The sequence below is a fragment of the Telmatherina bonti genome (genome assembly GCF_933228915.1).
Source record: "Telmatherina bonti genome assembly, chromosome: 5".
Lineage (NCBI taxonomy): Eukaryota > Metazoa > Chordata > Actinopteri > Atheriniformes > Telmatherinidae > Telmatherina > Telmatherina bonti.
The window spans coordinates 34,350,314-34,372,703 of record NC_136623.1 but is presented as its reverse complement, the minus strand read 5'-3'; the positions used below and the strand labels follow the sequence as shown (position 1 = coordinate 34,372,703).

The 22,390-nt window shown below is 40.4% G+C and overlaps 1 protein-coding gene across 1 annotated transcript in view; it reads right to left on the bottom strand.

Moving 5' to 3' along the window:
- Positions 1-22,390, bottom strand: part of vps13b (vacuolar protein sorting 13 homolog B) — a 433,420-nt gene that overhangs the window by 375,017 nt on the left and 36,013 nt on the right. The window contains exons 6-11 of the mRNA XM_079241403.1: positions 20,883-21,064; positions 19,209-19,377; positions 8,179-8,453; positions 4,489-4,584; positions 1,632-1,754; positions 1,297-1,434 (exon numbers count right to left, since the gene is read on the bottom strand). Coding sequence (XP_079097529.1) covers positions 1,297-1,434; positions 1,632-1,754; positions 4,489-4,584; positions 8,179-8,453; positions 19,209-19,377; positions 20,883-21,064 — 983 coding nt within the window. The remainder of the gene's footprint in view (positions 1-1,296; positions 1,435-1,631; positions 1,755-4,488; positions 4,585-8,178; positions 8,454-19,208; positions 19,378-20,882; positions 21,065-22,390) is intronic.

Sequence of the window (22,390 nt, the reverse complement as noted above, 5' to 3'; positions counted from 1 at the left end):
AACCCAATGTTTACCCAAAACGCCTCCAGACAGAGAGTTCAGCAGCACCTTATCAGGGAGACAGGTTAATGAGTAATATTTATTAGGGGATGTCTTTGGCTCTAATGGCCGTGGCATGCTTTTGGATCAAAGCCAGGCTGGTTTCAAAATCGCTAATGAATTAACACTCAAACCTTTCAGACTTAGACTTTCAAGTATGGACGCAGGGAGGGAAGGATGGATGGGAGATGGATGGATGTCCAAACAACTGCTTTATTGAGGGTCATGAACATTGTAGGCAGAGTCAACACTTGTGCTCCGAGGGCTGATGAAGGCAGCAGAGAATTATCGGGGACAATGGCTTTAACACCACTTCTCAGATAGCAGCAACATTCCAACCAGCAACTGAGTGACTGGTGGGAAATTAACTTTATACTGGATTATCTGGAGGACAAAACGCCAGTTAAGCAGGCAGATGATGTACCTAACTAGTACTGCTAAACTACTGCAGCCTTTTCAGATGAACAACATAGATCATGTTTAATTTTAGTTTCTCTTATAAACTGCTTTATTATGACTTATTGTGCTTATTTGAACAGTTCCAGTTGAATCCAATAAGAAGCATCGTTTTATTAGAAAACATCATCTTTTAATATTTGTAATTAATTATCATTTGCATTATTCATGCTGAGTTGACAAATTTGATTAGGACTTGTACACACGCAGCCAGGCTTTTGTAAAACTGAATATTCACACAACCTCGCTTTTCAAAAGCAAATCCATCCACACCTATCTGCATAACCATGTTGTTCAGCACATTTACACTGCTCAATAAAATTAGGGAACACTAAGGTAGCACTTCGTAGATCTGAATGAATGAAATATTTTTATTAAATACTTTGTTCTTTCCATAGTTGAATGTGCTGACAACAAAATCACACAAAAATTATCAATGAAAATGAAATGTATCAACCCATGGAGGTCTGGATTTGGAGTTATACTCAAAATGAAAGTGGAAAAAACACACAAATGATAAAAAAACTAAAGCAAATACACCTCAACTCGTCTCTGTCGGTGCATGGCTTTAATCTAAATCACACTGGCTCTGAACTATCAAAACCTTGAGGACCCCCTGTGCTCTTTAGGGGACCTGCATGGTGGTCCAGGTACCAAAGGTTGGATACCGCTGCATGAAAGCCTCCTCACCAGATCCCTTTCCATATCTCAACCACAAGCAATATCCCTCTTTAAATGTCCAGTGTAGCTGAAAGTACCAAACTTTCTTGATCTTCATAATCAAGTGAAATATATGCTGACCTTGTGATTAGCAGAATCCAAGATGAACTCAGCTCTGACACCGTTGTTCTCCGGACTCCGGTAGTCAAAAAGAGAGTTGGTAAGGTAAGTCATCCCTTTACTATTCAGGCTGTCCCCACAGCTGAAGAACATGGCATCCTGCAGAGAACACATCACAGATTAGGGGTTTCAAGAGCCACCATGTCCAGATCCAGACAAAAACAACACTACTACTGGAATAAAATAAAAAAGGAAGAAGACGAAGAAGAAACACTGCTTTAGATTTTATAATAATCCTAAAAGCTATTCCTGGAGATTTTAAATGATGTTTTTTTTTTTCTAAATTCAGTCCTTACCTCTTCACGTCGGTTCATATTCTCTTCAAAATCTCTAACTCCCATAATGCCTTTCAGGCAGAGTGCCCGACAGCCCACAAAGCCAATCTGACAATCAAAGAAGGGCTCCCCCATCATGAGTACCTGGAAAAACACGAAGGATTTAAATAGTTTCACTCTAAACTTGACAGGGAAAGGACGAAGTCTGCGAACCACTTAAAGGGTAGAAATATGGGTACTAGAGGCGTAGTGCATAAAGGGATCTGTAGCAATATCTTACAATTTATGGCATTTTTTGCAGGATTGCGTTCAGCAGTTCCTCAAAATTACTTGTCCTGCTGCAGCAGTGACTCATATCGTTAATCATTACAGTAAATCTGCATTTGCAAAAGAACATGTCGGCAGATGGGAAGTTCATAATTGAGGAGCAGAGAAGCTTTTCTAAATGTAGATCTGCTATTAAATCAAGATTAAATGTTGAAAGTGTGACATGTTTCATAAAAGGTTCAAGCTATTTAGCCTTACATGTCCTTTTGTGGGTGTACAGAACACTTCACTTGCAGGGTATTTTAATTCACATTTCACGCAGCATCCTTTTTTAAAAAAAAACAAATTGGCTTAAAGATGCATAGGTAACTTTTTGAGTTACCTATGCAAACGTGTTTTGAGCGTCAAAAACGCTCAAAACGCTGAACGCTCGACGCTGGTCACTAAACTGCCACTTTTGTGTCCGACGCCCAAAACGCTCCCAACGCTCCTGCCGCGAGCGGTAAACGCAGCAGAAAAGAGAGGAGGGAGGCGGCGCTTTCCTTCCGGTCAGTTTGAATGATGGCGGATTCAGTAGAGAGATGGCATGGTTTTATTTAATAAATAAAGCTGGAGGACGTTGTCGTAGGGCAGTGATAGTCAGTGTTAATGCAACAAGAGCCGCACTCAGCAGAGAGCCGCCCCCGCCGCCCCCAAACAAAGCGTTGCTAGGCAACGTATCCTGCTACGTTGCCAAATCAGTAACATTCAGCTTTTTAGCAATGAATGGTCTTCCTAAATATTGCACGGAGTAATGGCGTCTCAGCCCTGTGTCTGGGTTCACCACAGGGATCCTCCAGGAGCTGCGAGCTGATCGCTCTGATTGGTTGACGCCCCGCGTCGAGCGGCAAAAGCTCAGCTTTGTCCATCTCTGGCTTTTGACGCGCGTTTCGCCGACGCCCAAAACGCGACGCGAGAAAGCTTGACGCCCCCTTGCCGTGCCTCCCCATAGACTTTACATGGAAACCTGCCGCTCTCGATGCTCAAAACGTGTTTGGTCTGAACACACTGTAAAACTCCGCCTCCCAAACTTGTTCGATGACACAGTGGCATCTATCATGTGCATTTCTAGAGCTGCTTTCTAGAGCAGCTTCCCGAGGCTAAGAAACTGACACTATACAACTTTTACATCCGGGACATTTTGCTTTGCAGTTAAATAAAGAACAGGTCAGGTGGGATATTAGCAAAATTAGCCGTCGTTAGGGGGCGCGTGGCAGGAAAATGGCAAAAATTCTGTAGCATGTCTTTAAATACTGCTGTGTTTTGTTAAAGGAGAGAATTGCTGATCAGCCACAAGAATGAGACGGTCGGCTTCAAACTTATTTCCTCAGCAAAGAGGAAGCCACTGAGATCCAGTAAAGCCACAGCAGTAGAGCAGCAGACAGATGTAAAACCATGATAGATCATGACAGCATAACCTGTCAGGTAGACAGATCACCATGATCACCAACGATATGGTCTATTGGTGCTGCTGGACTCATTTCATTGTGACAGTAGGAGCAGGCAGCCAGTCTATGTTCTGACTAGTATTCTTGTTTAGTGGTAGGAATCCAGGAGTCTCTTGAACCACCTAGGAAGGTGTACACTACCGGTGAAAAGTTTGGACATCATTTCTCCGTTGGCTTTAATGGGAAAGTGTGTCCAAACTTTTGACTGGCTGCGTAGCTCCCATGCTTTTGGCCAACCCAGCAGATAGCTTTTAGGAGAATCAAATAAAACTTTATATTTAACCACACAAACATTGCACGGCCTACTTCTCCTGCTCAACTAGCCTTTCAACACTCCCACATTTGGTTTAGGTTCCAATAGCTCTCCCTCTCCCTTCCAGAAAAAGCATAAATTATAGAAATTGGAAATCTCTGGATATTCACATCTGGTAGAAACCCTAAAGCAGAAAAGAAACTCTCCTTTTCTGAACAGGTAATCAGAGAAAAAGTGCTTTGGGAGGGGGATGCAGAAATGATCAGACTTGGATTCGACTCAGACAGCACTGAATGTATAACAGACTGAAAATTAGGGATCTGGCAAATCTTTTAAACTCTACAAAAGGAATTAAGAGAACCCTCCATTTAACAATGAAGCAATGGATAATAACAGTAATAATGATCAAAAGGGAAGACGGAGATGTTTGTTGCTCTGCTTAAGCCATGACGAGGAACAAGGCTGCTTGGAGGTGAACTGAAGGTCTCGTACGTGTGCTAAAGTCAGCCCATGATATTAACCAGCTAATTGCTGGGAGCTAATATTTACTTTGGTTATCAGTGGTTGCATTTGCCACCATTAACTGCCGTTTACAAGTGATGAACCGGGAAAAAAAACTTCAATTCTATGTCAGGATAAATATAACTTGTTTACCACAAAACTCTCTTGCACATTCCTCTGTTAGCTGTTGGTTACATAAACTAAATAGTTATTAATCGTCTTGTAGATTGCCATTATTATATGCAACACTTATTTTTCATTAAAGGTAATGAAATTAATCTTAAAGTGGTAAAGGTTAATCCATAATCCAAGAAGTGTTTATGTCCCAGAACAATGATCACAGACAACCTGACCAATGTTAAAGTCTTACCTCAATAGTGATTCCTTCTTGTTCCAGACACAAGACCTCTCTGGACTTCACCTTCTGAGGACTGTAGTAGCTGCTTTCTGACTGCGTTTCTGTTAGCTGGGACAAATCAGAAGGAAATATTTCGTTTACTGACAGGTGTTTGTATTAAAATTCATCTTAATATCAGTGGAAGATGGTCGTGTGTTGGCGACATCAACGTGAGGACACTGCCATACAGTGTTGGTGCAGGAATCTTCTGGTGGCTCTCTGGCTTCCAGTCTACACAGACTGGGAAGGAGTGGATAAAAAGCCATGCTGGGAAGGCTTGCTCGCTCTGGAGTCTTCACATCCAGATTACTGCTATAAACCATAAACTCATTTCTGACAGTAAAGCCAGCGAAGTAAGTAGAGAATAAAAGTGATTTTAATGAGAAAAAACCCAGAAAAAAGGAGTAAGGGTTTTAAAATCTTGTTGTACTCTTCTTGTTTCTCTTTCGGCATGTCCGCTCTGAAGGAGTCACCATAGCAAATCATGGCAGAGGTGGAGTGGCACATGTTTTACTCCAGATGCTCTTCCTGACGCAACCCTCTGCATTTATCTGGCTTGAGACCGGCCGTCAGAGAACAATCGTGTCGTCCTTTAGGCTGCAGCAGCGTAGGGGTGTCTTGTACCCTTGTCAGGTCACAAGGTCACCATCTGAGCCACTGCCACCCCCATAAGGCCCTGCTTATCTAAAAATATATATGATTAAATATTTAATATTTATTAAAAAGTGAAGAAAACCTGATAAATGATAAAGATGCTGATAGAGTCTGATTGAAAACAGAAGGGAAGGACAGTAATGTCTCTGACACTTCAGTAATCTAATGTCATAAAACTAGATCATAGAAACCATGAACCTTATTTCTCATCATGTGTGCAAAGTTATTTTCTTAGATTGAAGGCTAAACACCAGCCGTGTGACTGTCTGATCCTTTTCAGTTTCAACCATGGACTCTTGGCAAAGCTATCCAACAAACAGACACGCCTCTGTGATTCTAAGGGAGCTTACCCAAACAAAAATGAGAACAAGAATAAATCCATCAATTAATCAAGTGGCAAATGCCAGCATTCAAGTGACTGTTCAGTAGCTATCTACAGTAACTGAGAAAAAAACGAGAGAATTTACTTATTCAAGCTTTAATTCTGGAAAAGAAACATACAAACAGGCTAAACACCTTGCAGAAACTAGCTAGCAAACTGAGGGGGGAGGACGATGCAGAATGCAAGGCTTCTGAGGTTGCTTTAAAATCTGGGTGGGGGGCAGCATGCACAGGCCCCAACCCTTTCAGCTTTAACACAGGAAGCAGGTGCAGAGCAAGTAGCAGCTGTGGCTTATTATTGTGATGGAGCAGACTTTCACCCTCACTCCCTTCCCCTCTTCGGATCCTGAGAGTTTAATAACGTGCAGGGACCGTTCCACCCTGAACTGTCAATCTCTCTGCAAAATGGTGAATAAGGATGTTAAATATTTACCCTGCTGTGACTAAGCAAGCGCAAAGAAGCTGAAAAACTACAGATAATACAGGTAAGCTGTAAGAATGTGATTAAAACATAAATCTGAAATAACAGAGATAAACTCTAACGTAGACACTCATACATAGCTGCTGCTGTCATGACCATCACTTCTACATTCCTGTAATTACACCTCAGATCCAGATCATAAAGCACAAGATTTTGACTGAAGCGAATCTACACAGAAAAAAAATCTATCAGTCGATAAAAGGTGAAAAAGATCGTGTATGAGTCAAACTCTGCAAGAATGAATACAAATTTCAAACACGACGAAACATTGTGTTTGGAAAAAAAATTGCCATTAAATGCAGTCAAAGTTTGGCAGCTGTGGAGACCAAATTGTCAGCGATGAACTGCGGATTATTCATGTAAAAGTCAATAAATCAGATCGCATATTCCTTTGATCAGGGCGCTCTGGGGAGGAGTGTGTCAGCAATCTAAAAATAAGTCTTTGATTTCACATCCGTGTCAAATTCAGGTTGAGTCAGGGGCTGTTCAAAGACATGAAATTCCTTCAAACTAAATACTTCCTTGTAGGAAAGAGACTAGAACGTTTAAAAAACCATCCTTTCAGCTGTCTGCAATTACTCCAGAACAGAGGCAATTAATTGATTAAAAGAACTCAAACAATACAGGAACAGTTTAAACATTATTAGAAAAACACTAAAGTTTATGTGACCTGAGTCAAAGACATGTGCGCTCTTTCTCACACACATGCATGCTCAAGCAGTACCTGGGGCGTGTGTGGAATAACACGCATAAAACAGACAAACATGCCCCACCGGTAACGTGATATGTAGAGCCTGAATCTGAGGGGAAACGATGAATTCCAAGTATTCTGAGTGAGCTGGCCGGATTAAAGTTTGGGATCTATTTCTGAATAGTGTTCATGCCATGTATAATGTTTAAAACATTAATGTGACCCGAGACGCCAGTTAGTGGTTAAAGTACCCTCCATTATACCGCACACAGAGACGGGGAGACTTGAAACTTCCTGAGGACAAAGCTGTTGGACTCCAAATGAAAATGACCATGAAACGCAAATATTCAGGTTTGGCGTGGGCACTGGGGTGAATAGACTAGAACGTAGCCAGGAGGAAAACTCTTAACTAGGGAGGCTGTGACTTCGGTTATCCAAACGCCGAAAGGTCAGCCCGGTCCTTCTGGCGAGACACGGATTCTAACATCGGTTACGGTTACACATGTTTTTTAATTATTCCAAATTAAACTATTCCAAATGAAAGTATTCTCCTTCAGGATTCACATGGAAATAGTAATTCTAAATTGAGGTTCACATGGAAAACATGTTTAATCACCTGATTCCGCTTCCCACCTGGGGGGTGTGAAGGGTTCTGATTGGACAGAGGGTGGACGTGACGTACTTACGTCTACCACAAAGAAACAAACTCCACTTTCTGCTTCTATTCTTTTAGGTTATACCGTATAAAAACACTTAATAAGAACCGTTTTCGATTAAATTTTTATTCTAATTTTCAACAGCGGCTCGAGACGAGCATTTTCCTTCAGGCAGAATAAGTGTGTCACCATGGCAGGACAAGTTAACGAACATGAGCAGAACGACCGGAATTAACTCAGACGGGAATTAATGTTTACATGACAGAGGAATTAATCAGACTTAAAATGGGAATAAACCAGCCACTTAGTGGCCTCTGTGTGGAGTTTGCATGTTCTCCCCGTGTATACGTGGGTTCCTCCAGGTCCTCCGGCTTCCTCCCACCATCCAAAGACATGCATGTTAAGTTAACTGGTTACTCTAAATTGCCCCTAGGAATGAGTGTGAGAAGTTCTTTGTCTCTGTGTGGCCCTGTGATGGACTGGCGAGCTGTCCAGGGTGTACCCTGCCACAGACTGCTGGGATGTGACCCTTCATCGGACTAAGCGGTTAGGATGATGAATGAATGAAAACTCTCACATAAACGTAGCCAATGCTGATGGGATCATCACTGTAAAAATGTGTAAATGAGACTATCTGCCGTAACATTCTCATGTCATATTGCATCGCTGTGACTTTTTAAAGTCTTGAGCAAAACAAAAACAATTTTTTGTCTCACTTATAAAACATTTCATCTTTTATATCTCATCCAGTGACATTTAAATCAAAGCAGAGGGGTTTTGTTAAAAAGTCATTAATTTACCTTGAATGTAACGGAAGCTTTAGTGCAGTAGAAACCGATGGAAACGATGGGGTCTTTGGCTGCATGTTGCTGGGGGCTGCTGGGAAGTCCTCCCATCTCTCTCTGCTCATAGAGGCCTTCCTCCCCTTCTTCTTCTGTGCCTACGATGGCTGGCACAAAAGACCAAGCCCAGGACACCCAACCCTGGTCAGCCTCTTCAGGACTCCCAGTCTGCATGTAGAAGTCCTGGCTGGAGAACTGGCCAGATCCACACCTCTCCAATCTGACGTCCATCCCTGATGAAGAAAAAACACTCAAGACGATGGTTTCGGAAGAGGAAGGAAATGGTGGCTAACATCTACTTTGGCTCGTCAGGTTTAATGAAGATTTGCAATGAAGACTGGAAGAAGAAGAAATAAAGGCTTACAAATTCAACTTTATATCAAAGCTCCGAGTTAGTTTTACTCAAGCTAACGAATGAATTTAAACATGCAGGCTCTTAGAACAATCCAGTCATACAAAGAGACAACTGTTAATAATGAAGGTGTCTCAGCCTGTGGCAGCACACTGAACTAGTCCATTCCTCCAGGGCAGTTTAATGCAAGCAAGTTGTTTCAGCTGTCTAGCAAAGACAAAAACAGACCAGATTGAGGCACTTTCACAGTAGTTGCCGCCAGTTCTCCAACTTGCAGGTGTGTAAGCCTTTGTCTGCTGCATGAACTCACTACTGCGTGAACTGTCTTTCGGAAGGGGAAGTCCATTTCAGCTGATGCCAGATAGCAGAGCCTGTCAGCCAGCATCCTGACAGAGAAGAGCCTGAACTGGGCCTGGAGGTCAGGGCTGCTCACTCCGGACCAACAGCTGGCTGGCTCGTGTATTTTGTCAAAGGTTGTGAGTAAAAACTATAATGCTCAAAGTTTCATTAGTGACTGTAGCGTTGACTCATATATAGTGGGATGATCTTTGGGGTCAACACACTGTGAGTAGGTGGGTACGCTAGAAAAGACAAGCAAAATTGTTCCCCTCACCCTTTCTTCAGAAAATCATCTGGAGGTTTACAGGATCCCAAAACCACTATGCACCCCTCTGGTCCATACACTGACCCCTGAACTGGTCTGATCATGTCTGTTTCCATGCACGTTGGGGTAAAGGAAACTGATGTCAATACACAAGAATGTGTAATCCCATTCCTCACTGCCTCATGTCCTTTTTGAGAAAACAATATTGTCTGTGAAGTCATGGTTTAGGAATTCCAGAGGCTAAGGCAGTGAAAAAATTATGACATATTTTAATTAAATCTTTCACTTTGGGAATTGGCAGTTGGAAATCCCATGCTATGGCTTTTTATCTCCCCCTGTCCAATTCTCTTACTTCTACTTGTTTCCTTTTTGTTTGTGGCTTATTAAGGCTTTGAGGTGTCAGGTCAGTGAGTTAATCTCTTTCACTTCACACCCTTGCCTGATGAAGCATAAGTCTGAAATAGAGGGTAATCAAAATAAAACCTAAATTACTAATTAAATGATCAAAACAGACTGGACAGAGTGACTTAAGAAGACCTTGAAGTATTAACCGAAAAAAAAGGAAGTGAAAAGTTCCCATAGAGTAACGAGGGGCTGGCAAAATGTATGCCGCTATGGAGTTAAGAAATATGGCCACACAGGTGGGAAACAAAACTATCCTATTAACTGCTTCACCACAAGAGCAATCAAGGTCTGCCTGGCCCTTTTGGATACAATTAAACATGCACATGTCTAAGTCTGTGTTTGACATGGACCTTAAGCCCCATATCATACAATTTGCTGTGGTTATAGTCTGTATCCCTGAGAGCAAAGTCTTTAAGCGAAAGGGCATGTCTAATATAATGAGGGGTGAATAGCTGAGTGACAGTGGGAGGGGTGAGAGAAGCCATTGCCATCACAGGCCAGTAGATGTCCCTGCATGTTTATAGAGGGAGAAAAGGCCAGTTTACCTGGCTGTGGGGCAAAAGCTACTCTCATCCTGCTGAAAGGTTATGTTTATTCCCCCGTTAGTAATATGTTCATTTGCATGTGCAAAAAACTAAGGCTAAGACAGCATGCGCACAGTTCCACATCCATACACTCTTCTTCACGCATCGTCCATTCCTCAGTAACAACCTACTCGGCTCGTAATAGTTAGGGATGTTCAACTTTCACGTGAAATTTACAAAAAAGTATGATGTCATGATTTTAGGATGTTAAGATAGAATGAAATTCAATAAAATTTTATCAAACAATTTTTAAAAAAAGATAATATTTATATTGCAATGTTGTAAAACATGTTTTGCAAACATTTAAAAATGGTTATAATTTAAAATCCAATTTTAATAAATTTTTACTCTTTATTATCTATGTATTTTTTCAATATTGATTTTTTTATTAAATAGATATTAAAACAAATTATTTTATTTGATTTAATTTTAAATTAAACCCTAGCAATTTTACATGATTATTCTTTCATCTCAGATAATTTATTAAGACAAAAACCAACAATGATGCTTGATAAACCACAACATAACATGTCAATGTCTTAATAACCTGTAATGTATTAAGTGCCATCTTGGTGATGTATCAAAATGCGATTTTTTTTTCTTTTATGTATCGAAATGTGATTTTTTTTTTTTCTTTTTTGTATCAAAATGTGATTTTTTTTTTTTTCTTTTTTGATGGTTTATCAACTTGTTAGAGATGTATGTTCTGCAATAAATGCACATTTAAATGTTTACAGAATGTTAAATTAGTATCAGCAAAAGGTTATGGTCCTTTTAAGGTTCATTCTATTATACAAAAAGTCAAATATCCTAAACTTTTTGTGAGTAGTCTGTGTGTCAATTCATCACTTCCTTTGTCTTTGCTCCACATACAAACCTTTTAAATATAGAAAGTTAATTAATAATAAATAGCCTAGTTAAAGTGGAACTATTATGTGCATTTCAGGCTAATTTATTTTTATTTCTGAGACCAGAAGGGCTGGGATTGATCGAGTTATTGCCACAAATTGCTTTATTTACTTCAGACCGACCCTCTCCGTAGGCTGTCAGATCAGCCTGTGGGGGAAACGAGTGGATTGAGACTCTTCCGCATTAAGCCCCGCCTCCCGCCACTGCACTACATCAGGAGCGCCCACCGCACCTGCTTTCGCCGTCATTGTAACATCTCATAAACAGAAGGATTAGGCTAATATGAACTCAATAAAAAAAAAAAAAAATACAATGTCAACACATAGCATACAGCCCTACATGTTGGAACCTGAATCAGACCCTGAAAACGAAGTGGAAAACAGCAACCCACAGCAACGAATGCAGCAGGATGTCTCTCTTTGGTAAACTCACCAGCCATCGTTGGAAATAACTTTATCCCACGTTTTCCACCCGCCTGATGTATTTGTACATGCCCTTGTTAACCAGTAGAAGGTAACCAATCACCGAACCTTATCCCCCGGGACGTCACAAGGATTTCCAAGTAGAAAAAACTCTCTAAAACGACACGTTTTCGTTGCCATGGAAACCGAACGGAGAGTGTGCTGGAACTCAAACTCAAACATGCGTTTAGGTGATAAAAAACAGTGTCGTGCACATGTCTGATGAGGATTCAACACTGTAACACTGTAGAAAGCTCAGAAAACTCCAAATACCATAATAGCACCCCTTTAAGGAAAACCATCAGATGGCTCGGTATATCGACTTTGATCCAGTCCCCCATCCTGAGCTGCACGAGGCGACAGTGGAAAGATAAAAAAACACTATTTTAACAGGAAGGAAGAACCTCCAGCAGAACCAGACTCAGGGAGGGCAGCCATCTGCTTGGAGTGGTTAGGGTGGAGAGTAATTATGGCAAGAGAATATAAAATAAAGAAAAAAGAGAAGTCACTGAGGTAACTTAAACCAAACCGGCCTGAAAGGCTTAGTTTCACTTCATGTTCTGTATCATGAGCTAGTACCTGGATATTACCATACTGGCTGCTTTAAACACAGACCATGGAAAAGACATTTTAGAAAGACGAGAGGACATGATCTGAGGAAGACAGGAAAAGACAGAAAAAGGAACTGAGCAAGAGATGAGAGTCGACATCAGACTGACTTTTACTGACTGGAGAGATCTCAGATAAGAGACAGGGTGTGAGATGCATGCGGAATTAGCTGTAGTTAGGAGGCATCTTAATGAGAAAAGAAAAAAGGCGAAGCTCTCAATTTACCAGTCGATCTACGTTCCTACCCTCACCTATGGTCATGAGCTGTGGGTCATGACCGAAAGAACGAGATCTCATGTACAGGCAGCTGAAACGAGTTTCCTCCGCAGGGTGGCCGTGCTCTCTCTTAGAGACAGGGTGAGGAGCTCGGTCATCCGGGAGGAGATCAGAGTAGAGCCGCTGCTCCTCCACATCGAGAGGAACCAGTTGAGGTGGCTAGGGCATCTGGTCAAGATGCCTCCTGGACATCTCCCTGGTGAGGCCTCCGGGCACACAACACACTGGAGGGATTATATCTCTCGGCTGACATGGGAACACCTTGAGTTCCCCCCCACAGAGTTGGCAAATGTGGCTGGGGAGAGGGAAGTCTGTGCTTCCTGGCTTAGGCTGCTGCCCCCGCCATCCGACCCCGGAAAAGCAGCAGAAAATGGATGGATGAATTCGTTAGAATATTCGCCATAGTTCAGTAATGCTTATATAAAACTTATCATTTTTTGAGCAAATAAAAACCTTTCAAAGAAAACAAAGAAGAGGGATGAATCTCTTGGCTTGTCCTGTCAATTACTGGCTTTGGCCTGATGTATACATATCATTATAATGAAATTAATGCCCCACTTGGGTTTAAAAAAAAAATAGAAAGTCTTTAAAGTGCTTTAGTTCTGAATGTGATGAAAGAGATTAATATGAATTACAAGGCAGTGGAGGCCTTTAGCCTCTGATTGGTGAGTGATGGTCCACTCCATTTTATAGGCATCTAGGAAAGGAAAAGAAAAGCCCTCCATTGAACAAAAAATTTACCACAATCTAAAACACTGTGCACAAATATATAACTGGACTTTATATTCGTTAATAATTTAACTAAAGCGTGTCATATTAATGCTCACGGACACTGTGTACAAAGAAATGTATGCAAGAACACAAACATATGTCTGGTTCGTGAACAAACACACACACATACATACACAGCCACACTTTAGCAACCACAGTCCCCAGTTCATAATTCTTCACATACTTGTTGAAACCATCCAGCTTTAACTGTGGTGACTAACTGGTCTACTCAGATATGCAAGTCACCAGTGTTTCCAACCGCTTCAGTGTCTCGCCGACTTCCCTGGATTTCAAGCTGCAGGAAAACCAGCTGTATCATCCTGGCAAGGTTACTTTGTTTACTGATACAAAAACATCTCCCATTCTCCATCTACTTAAGTTATTTATACATAGACTGCTGGCTCTTAAAACAGTCAAACTAATAACATGCAGCCATACTGAATCATAGTCACCTACATAAGAGTTTTTTTTTTACAGCAATAACTGTACCACAAAAAACATCAACATTTTTCCTGAAAAAGCTCTGGAAAACTACTTTACACAGTTATGAGGTGAAAGATTATCTATAAAACACACAGTACATCACTGCTAAGTAAGTTGGAATGGTGTACAAAATGTAAACAGGAAGCAGAAATTTGAAAATCTAAAGAAAACATAACTTTTTTGCAATTTTATCAAAGATAAATATGCATAAAACATCGAAATAAAACCTTTTAAAGTTTTATGTAAAATATTAGCTCATCTTGAATCTGAGAGCAGCGACATATTCTTTTAGAAAGACGAAATAAAAGCAGAGAAAGACTTGACAAGTAAAGCGTATTATAAGGAAACTGTTTGAGAAGCATGTTGGAAGTAATTTGATTATTGACAAATTAATAACATGATTTAATATCAAGAGAGCAACTTAAAGCAGCAAAGTCTGAGAAGTAAAGCAGGAATCTGCAGAAATCTTTGTCCAAAAACTATTAAGGGATTTTACAAAAAATGTTCCTGATCATAAAAATGCCAACTTTTAATTAATCATCAATAGACATTTATGTGCTGAAGAGACACATTCAAAACACTGAATTCACTGCATGGACTAAAAAAAACACTTCCAGAAATCTTAAACCTGCTACAAACTCCACGAGAGGCAAGAACTTTTTGTTCTTGAGGCCCTGAGAAGAAAATAATGCCATTTTGTTTCCGCAGACAAGGTTGAAGACAGTTCTCCACACTCAAGCTGGATGCAGTTTTTTTCTTGTGCGGCTCTGAGAAGTATTGTCAGACTTCGGGATCCACCGATCGACTTTTTAGGAGTTCCGATCCGATACTGATATCTGAAATTTGAATATCTGCCGATACAGATATTTGCCGATACCAGATCTGTTTATGTGAACATTTTTATAGTTATTACTGCTGTTATAACTGTGTAAGATTTCATTAGGTTGAAATAAATTACCCATCCTTTCTGAAGTTACCTCACCAATACAGATATATTAACATTACAGATCTAACAAGTTAAATAAGTTGATTTGGCACATTTTACCTAAATACAACTATAAATGTGTGGTTTTAAAACAAAGATCTCACTTTTAGTGTAACAAAAAATGTGACATTTTAATATTCAAGGCATTTATTTCTTTTAAAACATGTCCGAAACATGTCATCACACACATCTGCGCTAGCTTAACTAGTGTGGTATCAGTTGTGGTATCGGTACACTTATATTATTACCAAGTACAAGTACACATGCTTGGTACTGAGCCGATACCAATACTGGTATCGGCTCATCCCTAGTGTGACGGGTCAGACATCGGAAATGACCGTGATTTCCACAAAAACGCATGAAGTGGAAAGATGTCGTTTACACATTTTTGCTGACGCAGGTAAAACAGATTGTTTTAATGAAACAGCTGATCGATGTGAAAAAGTACGAACATTTTTACAACATGTGGCATTAAAACACACGGACCGCGTGCACAACCCACCGTGCCGCGGACAAAGTTTCTCGCTAAATATGAAATAGTAGGGTTCAATGCGCATGAAAGCAGACATCACTGCCCGTATTGATCCCTCCCCACTGCTTCTTATGGACGATGAATGGACCAGATGCAAAAGATATTTTTTTGTGCAAGAGCAACAACAAAATTCTTGCTATTCGTAAAGGATGTAACAAGCTTTAGTCTGAACACAGTTCACCGTGCCATCCACTAATCCAGGTCCAGGTTAAACCAGAGAGGAGGCCATCTGCGATCCATAAACTTCCTTCATCTTCTCTGAACCAAAGCCGATTTAACATGAACTGAGTCAAAGTGGAATAGAAAACTTTTGTGGTCTGATGAATGAAATATGTGTAATTCCTTTTGGGAATCTTGGATACTGCATCTTTTTATCGACAAAGTCAAACCTTTACCAGTATTCTGCAGAACAGCCTGAATCTCTTATGGTTGTGTGCTTTAGTGTGGGGGATTGGATCGAAGTCATGACTCGATGCAATCAGTTGCTTTCTATTATAGGATATGTATGAATTGGCTCGAAATGATGTGTATGTTGATTTGTGTATGTAAAGTGCCCTGTGGCAACATTGTTGTGCAGTGGCTTATTACAAATAAAGTTGAATTGAATTTAGTGTCCATGAAAATGGCAGCTTTAGAAGCACAATTCCAGCTAAAAGTATGTACAAATTTTAGAGCAACATGATGCAATCTAGAAACTGTCTTTCTCAGGAAAACTTTGAATATTTCACTTTTTTTTGTCTTGTCCAGCATTTAAGCTATCAGAATGATTATCTGGATGCTCTGTTCTGATGAGCACATTTACTTTGCCAAGGGGAGCTTAATAAATATTATGCTTCCTTTGGTTATTCTGGATTCTTATTTTATTTTTCTTGTTTATTTTGCAAAATGATTTGTATTACAGAGTTTGTACTGCTGGACCGGACTGGACCGGAGAGGATAGAAGAGGGACAGAAAGAGAACGGAAAAGAAGAGAAAACAGAGAAAACACCTCATATAGAGAGACAGAGAGAGAAAAACATACATATGCATATACATACACATACATGCATACACACCCGCCTATACATACACACATATATACATACACATTAGATTCATGTTCCCTCTGCAGGAGGACAAAACCATCAACTGTCAGGAGAACCAAAAACTAACAAGCTAAATCAGAAACATTGAAAGAAAACTAGTTGTTAGTAAATAAACCTGCAGGACGTCTCGGTGACCGTGTCACATGCAGAACATGCAAAGTGGACCCTGTTCGGAGAAGAGTGAACTTTGCATATTTCAACAACACAATGCTAAACCATACACTGGATCTATTTCATGAAGAGTCCCCGTGCTCTGAAGTTTTCACTAACTGAAAACATTTGGTCGATCATGACACAGAAAATACAACAAAAAAAAAAAAAACTGGATTGTTGAGTAGCTTGAATCTTATATCAAAAAATAATGAGACAGCATTCCTCCTCTGCTCCTAGATGTTTATGGACTGCTGTTAGATACAGCATACCATGGGAGCTTGAGTCCAAACGTCTAGTCTGACATGTTTTCATTAAAAAAAAAAAACAAAAAAAAAAAACCCAAACATTTCTCTTTCAAAATGTGATGTTTTCTATGTTAAAACTGCATTCTGTGTAGTTTCATTTAAGTTCAACACAGAAAATCAATGTTTGGGAATAAGACGGTATACAAAACACACAGTATATAAAGACGCTCATTTAATAAATACAGAACTACGCTGAGAATTCGTTCTGTCCAGTAAAATCCACATTATAAGCCAACACACACTGGAAGAACAAGGAAAGGACAGCGAGGCGAGGAACATGGGATATCCAGACAGGGTTTACCTGACAGGCAAAGTGAATGTAATGAAGTGCAGCATGTAATACAGATATCATGTCTGATGAGTAATGTCACAGCGATCGTTTCCTAATAATTACAGCCAACTTACATCACCATGTATGCTGGCCAGTCACTATACAGTACACATTATACACGTACAAGGTTCAGAAACTATCAATGATAAAAGCAGCGTGACCTTTCCAGGAGTTTCTTCTCATTAAAAATAATCTATTTGAGATATAATTCTAATTTCTCTTTATGAAAAGTTCAGTTTTTTTCCTTAAATTGCATGGATTGAAACCCACAAACAGTTCACGAACAAGCTCGGACCCCTCCCAATACACACACACACACACACACACACACACCCCCAATGGCCTACTACTGTGCATATACGCACAACTGCACCCAGCCGCCCCCCCCCTTCAGCTTCTTTACTCTGTCAATTACTTCCAGCATAACAAGGTCTGGGGGCGCTCAGGTTCCAAGAGCTGGTCCTCTCTTGTATATTTTTGTGATGGGATACTAATTCATTCTCAGAGGTTCTGCATAGCACTAGCATGACACAGACTCTTACATCTGGCATTGGACACCGAACTGGAAACGCCGCCAACTTGCAGTGAAAGTTTCAAGCCAAGAGGCAGGGAGCAAGTTAGAGAGAGCTGCTTGCTTCCCTCTCTACCCACCACTTCTGTCCTCCATAATTTGCTCCTTGTGCTACAGAGGCTTATTTAGCACAGCAGGACCAGTGGCTTGATCTGTTGTATTTGGCAAGAACAAGGATGGGCACTTGTGGAAGAGACACAATGGACACTTAGGTAATGGAGTGGGATTTATAAGGAGGTAAATGCACTTATTAAAAGTATAAAGATTATTTCTACAAAATTTAGTGGGTATTTAAGGGCTTATGTGGAAATCTCTGCTTCATATTTCAAATACTGTATCTGCAGTGAGTGTACAGTACGTTTACATACAAGGGCTGTCGCAATCCAATCTGAGGAATCATATCAGAGTCTTCCGTTGTTTTACGTCAGCTGCAGCAGCGCTAAGTGGTGGGTAGAGAGGGAAGCAAGCAGCTTTTGCCTTCTCTGGCCCTTCTACACGGCACATGATGCAAAAGGATTGGAAATGAACAGAACTTATTTCATTGAATAACTTTAAATCCAGATTGAAAGCATCTGAGACAGTCTTCTTAATCTGTATCTGTTTTTTTTTTATTTATTTGTAAGTCATTGTAATTGTGATGTTGCTGTAATTCATACTTTTTGCTGCCGCTTGGCTAGGACTCCCTTTAAAAAGAGGTCTTTAATCTCAACGGGACTTTCCTGATGAAATAAACAAAATAAATAAAATTTTAAAAAGCTGGGTTAAAGGGTTGTGTCAGGAACTCCTTAACTTTTCTGAGAGCTGGAAAAATTACAAAACGGAAAACAAGACAAGTCCCACAGTACTTATAAGTACTTATAAGTACTCAGAGTCGCACCTGCAGCAGACAGCAGAAAAAGTCCAGGAAGTGTGGAGAAACCGATAGAATTGACGCGCTACTTAACAACTGTTCAAGACAGAGGAGAAACAAGTCAAATTTCATAAACGTATTGGGGTTTTTTTGTATGGAAGAAAAATAACTATACTAAAGTAAATAAGGTCAAAATAAATAATTGTAAAAGTCGACTATATATAATGTTTGAGTTGCCTGAAATGGTGAAATTTTCTCCTGTCCAGTTGGCGAGCCAGTCAGTCCTGAACAGAGCACTTTAACTATTGTTAATCCACCTTTAAAAAAAACCCAGAAATATCACTTTAAAAGAAATATTTACTCATAAATTTTAACAATGTTATCTGAGCCATCCTTTTAGTTCTGCTGCTATACGCCTAAGCTGGTTGGAGGGACCCCCCACGACAAAGAACATTTCTCCACGAGCTTTTCTCTTAACTTTCCGTGTATGTAATGTATATGTTCTGACTGTTGTCAATAAGTCTGCCTTTCTATATCAAGCTTGTTTAACATGCTCAAAAAGAAAAGTTACACCTCTTTACTTTCCTTCACAGAGACATTAAAAGTGCTCTGACATTAGTTCACACTGTAAGGAATAGAGACACCAGTAGTCGTTACCCTGTGAATGACATGGACATGGACATACATGTGTGATGAGCCATATAACATACGACACTACTCACCAGGTGAACTTGCTCCTCCCTCTCTAATAATGCCCTCGTCCCCCTCGCCGTCTTTGTGTCCTCCTATCTCCCCGTAGTAGAGGGCAATAATCAGCTCCAAAATCCGGATAAACAAGGGCAGCTGCTGATCCGTTATGGACAACTTAAGGCTCTCCACCATGGTGTGGATCTGAGAAAACATACACAAGGATAGTGCAACTTTATTATATTTTGTCATTTCGGCGCCATTTCAAAATGTTTAACATGCTGCAAGTCTAAAATTTCTGGTGTGTGTGTGTGTGTGTGTGTGTGTGTGTGTGTGTGTGTGTGTGTGTGTGTGTGTGTGTGTGTGTGTGTGTGTGTGTGTGTGTGTGTGTGTGTGTGTGGATGAGACTGCTTCATAAAGAAGGCTAGAAGTATTCAACAACCTCAAAGAACATTAGAGAGAGCAGCAATCTGTGCCCTGAGGCCCAGACCATGAATCCATCACGTTTTGAAGAAGGTCCAGGTGGTGCAGATAGGAAGGTGTGTTTGGTGCTTCGGCTGAATGAACATTTTTACAGCATCAGCCACAAAACTCTTGCATGTTTGCTCATCCACTTTAACACAGACCCACTTAGGATGATTTTACTGTGGCATCATCACTGCTTCTTGAGCTTAGTGCAGACATGGGAAGACAGTGATTGGGTTAAAAACATTTAAATACGAGCGTTTTTCCACCATTCCAGAGAAGTACAGTCCTGCTGCCAGGCCAGTCCTGGACACTGCACAGAGGAAGCAGGTCTGACGATCTGAGCTTCAGCTCAGCCGTGGGAATGCAGTTATGCTTTAAATATTTCTTTGACATTTTTTCATTAAATATTGATTCCACAAAGATTATGACTTAATGTCTGTATGGAAAACATTCTTCAGTCTTTTTAGTTTTTACAAATTCTTTCTTGGATAAAATTGTTGGTTTTTTTTGTTTTTTTTAAATTAATGTCAAAACAAAGTAATTTACATTGTTTTAATGCCATGTACAGGCGGTCCTCGGGTTATGTGGTTCTCAACTTAAGTCGTTTTGATTTTACAATGCTCATTAAATAAATATAAATTAAAAAAAATTGAGCAAGTTTTGCAGTTACGAGGGTCCAGCTAAGCTCTTACGACGCGTGACACGGAGACTGAGACGACGCCTCAGTTCATATTATACTGTTTTTCTATTAATACAGTGTATAATACGTGTACATAAATAGTCATTTACTGATCGAGGCGGTAATATGGGGTATTTCGGGACAAACATCCGACTTATGTGAAATTTCGGGTTATATCGCAGCGGTAGGAACGGAACTAGTTCCTAAACCAAGGACCGCCTGTAATCTCACATCATCAGAAATATCAGCCATAAAATGAGAGATGATAGTTATTAAGAGCATGAACTCTCCTGCTGACAAAAGTTTACTGTTTCTACATTTCCCTGAGGTCAAAACAAACGACCGAGTGACATCTTGTGTGGCATTTCCTGCATACTTATGTAGAAAATTAATAAATGCAAAAATGACTGAGTCAAAAGTATCTCATAGGATTTTCACGTTGCAAGCTGCAATCACCAATAAAACCCCATGACAGGACAACATTATGAGCTTTATCAGCAGATTGAACATTAACAAAACACTATTTTGACTTTTTCTTGTGACTAAATTTGGAGTTGCTCACTTTGATGACGGCTGGGATCTTTGAATTGATGTTGTCGTATGTGAAATGGAGGCGTGTTCTGAAGGAACATTTGTACAGAAGAGGATCCTGGTAGAACTCGATCTTGCCGCTGGCATTTCGCTTGTCCAAGCAGACGGTGCAGTCGGCGAAGTTAATAACTTTTCTCAGGACCAGCTCTGGAGCTGCAATGAAACAACAAGAAAAAAGGGAGCAAATTTAACGTCAAATTTTTGTGCGATGAACACATGAATGATTAAGATTGCTACCAACTAACCCCTCTCTCAACCTTTCCAAAACTCTGGCAAAGTGGGTGTACACAAAGTGAAATTATGATTTTGGGCTGGAGTCTGATCCTGGTCCACCAAAGCCGTTTTTGAACCTGAACTCTGGTAAAAGCCTTCAGAGAGGAGATTAAGTATTTGCATGGAGATATTCACAAGTACTGTGATGTCAGCTGAAGTTATATTCAGGGCCAAAAAGCTTAGGATTAAGGCCACAGTCAGCTCCAACCTTACACACCCACAAATCTTGGGTACTGACTGGCTGGGCTTTTATGAAAAAGTGAGGCAATGTGTGGGAGGCTCCCTTTTACCATGAATGTGTGGAAGATGTGTGCTCTGCTCAGTGGTGCAAGTTTGCCCAACAAGACGAGGGCGAGGGAAACCAGCAGGACACAAGAAGCTCCAAGAGCTTGACTTATATTCCCTATGGAATGTTTTCCCAGGTGAACACTAATATACTGACACTATAATCTGCATTTCACCGCTAATGAAAAGTCATATGGTCCACCTTCACACAGTATACACATTCCCTTTATTTTAGTTTTAGAGATGAACTAAATGAGGCGAGTTGTGTCAGTCAAACAAAATGAAGAACTGGCTCATCGTAACCAAATGGCTTGGCACAATGGACTGTAATGACCAGGCATCCATGTATGTGTGCCTGTCATGTGTATCTTGCTCTGATGGCACCTTTGGAACTTCTCAGGTTGGGATGGACTTAATCCTGTCAGTGTCAGCTGGTCCAGGTGGACCATGCAACCAGGTATCCCAGCGTCCCAGGAGGCAAAGTTTAAGATCTGTTCTTAGGTTTCTACACTGAAAAAGATGCTCACTTTTTTTCTTCTAAACCCTGTCCTGTCCCGCTCCATAACATACAGAACGGTGGTCTGTGTGCTGCAATAATTATTATTATGATAAATTATGTTGACTTATATTAACATTTCTATATATCTACATTCAGTTAAGAGACAAACACTAAGGATGGGTGTTTTTTGCTGGTAGGGGATGGTGTGTGTGTGTGTGTGTGTGTGTGTGTGTGTGTGTGTGTGTGTGTGTGTGTGTGTGTGTGTGTGTGTGTGTGTGTGTGTGTGTGTGTGTGTGTGTGTGTGTGTGGTGGTGGTGGTATGGACTGAGAAATAGCTTTTATTATGTAAGCACTTTGTGTTGTTGGCAGCATGACAAGTGCTTTATGAATAAAGTTTGCTCGAAATATATATATATATATAT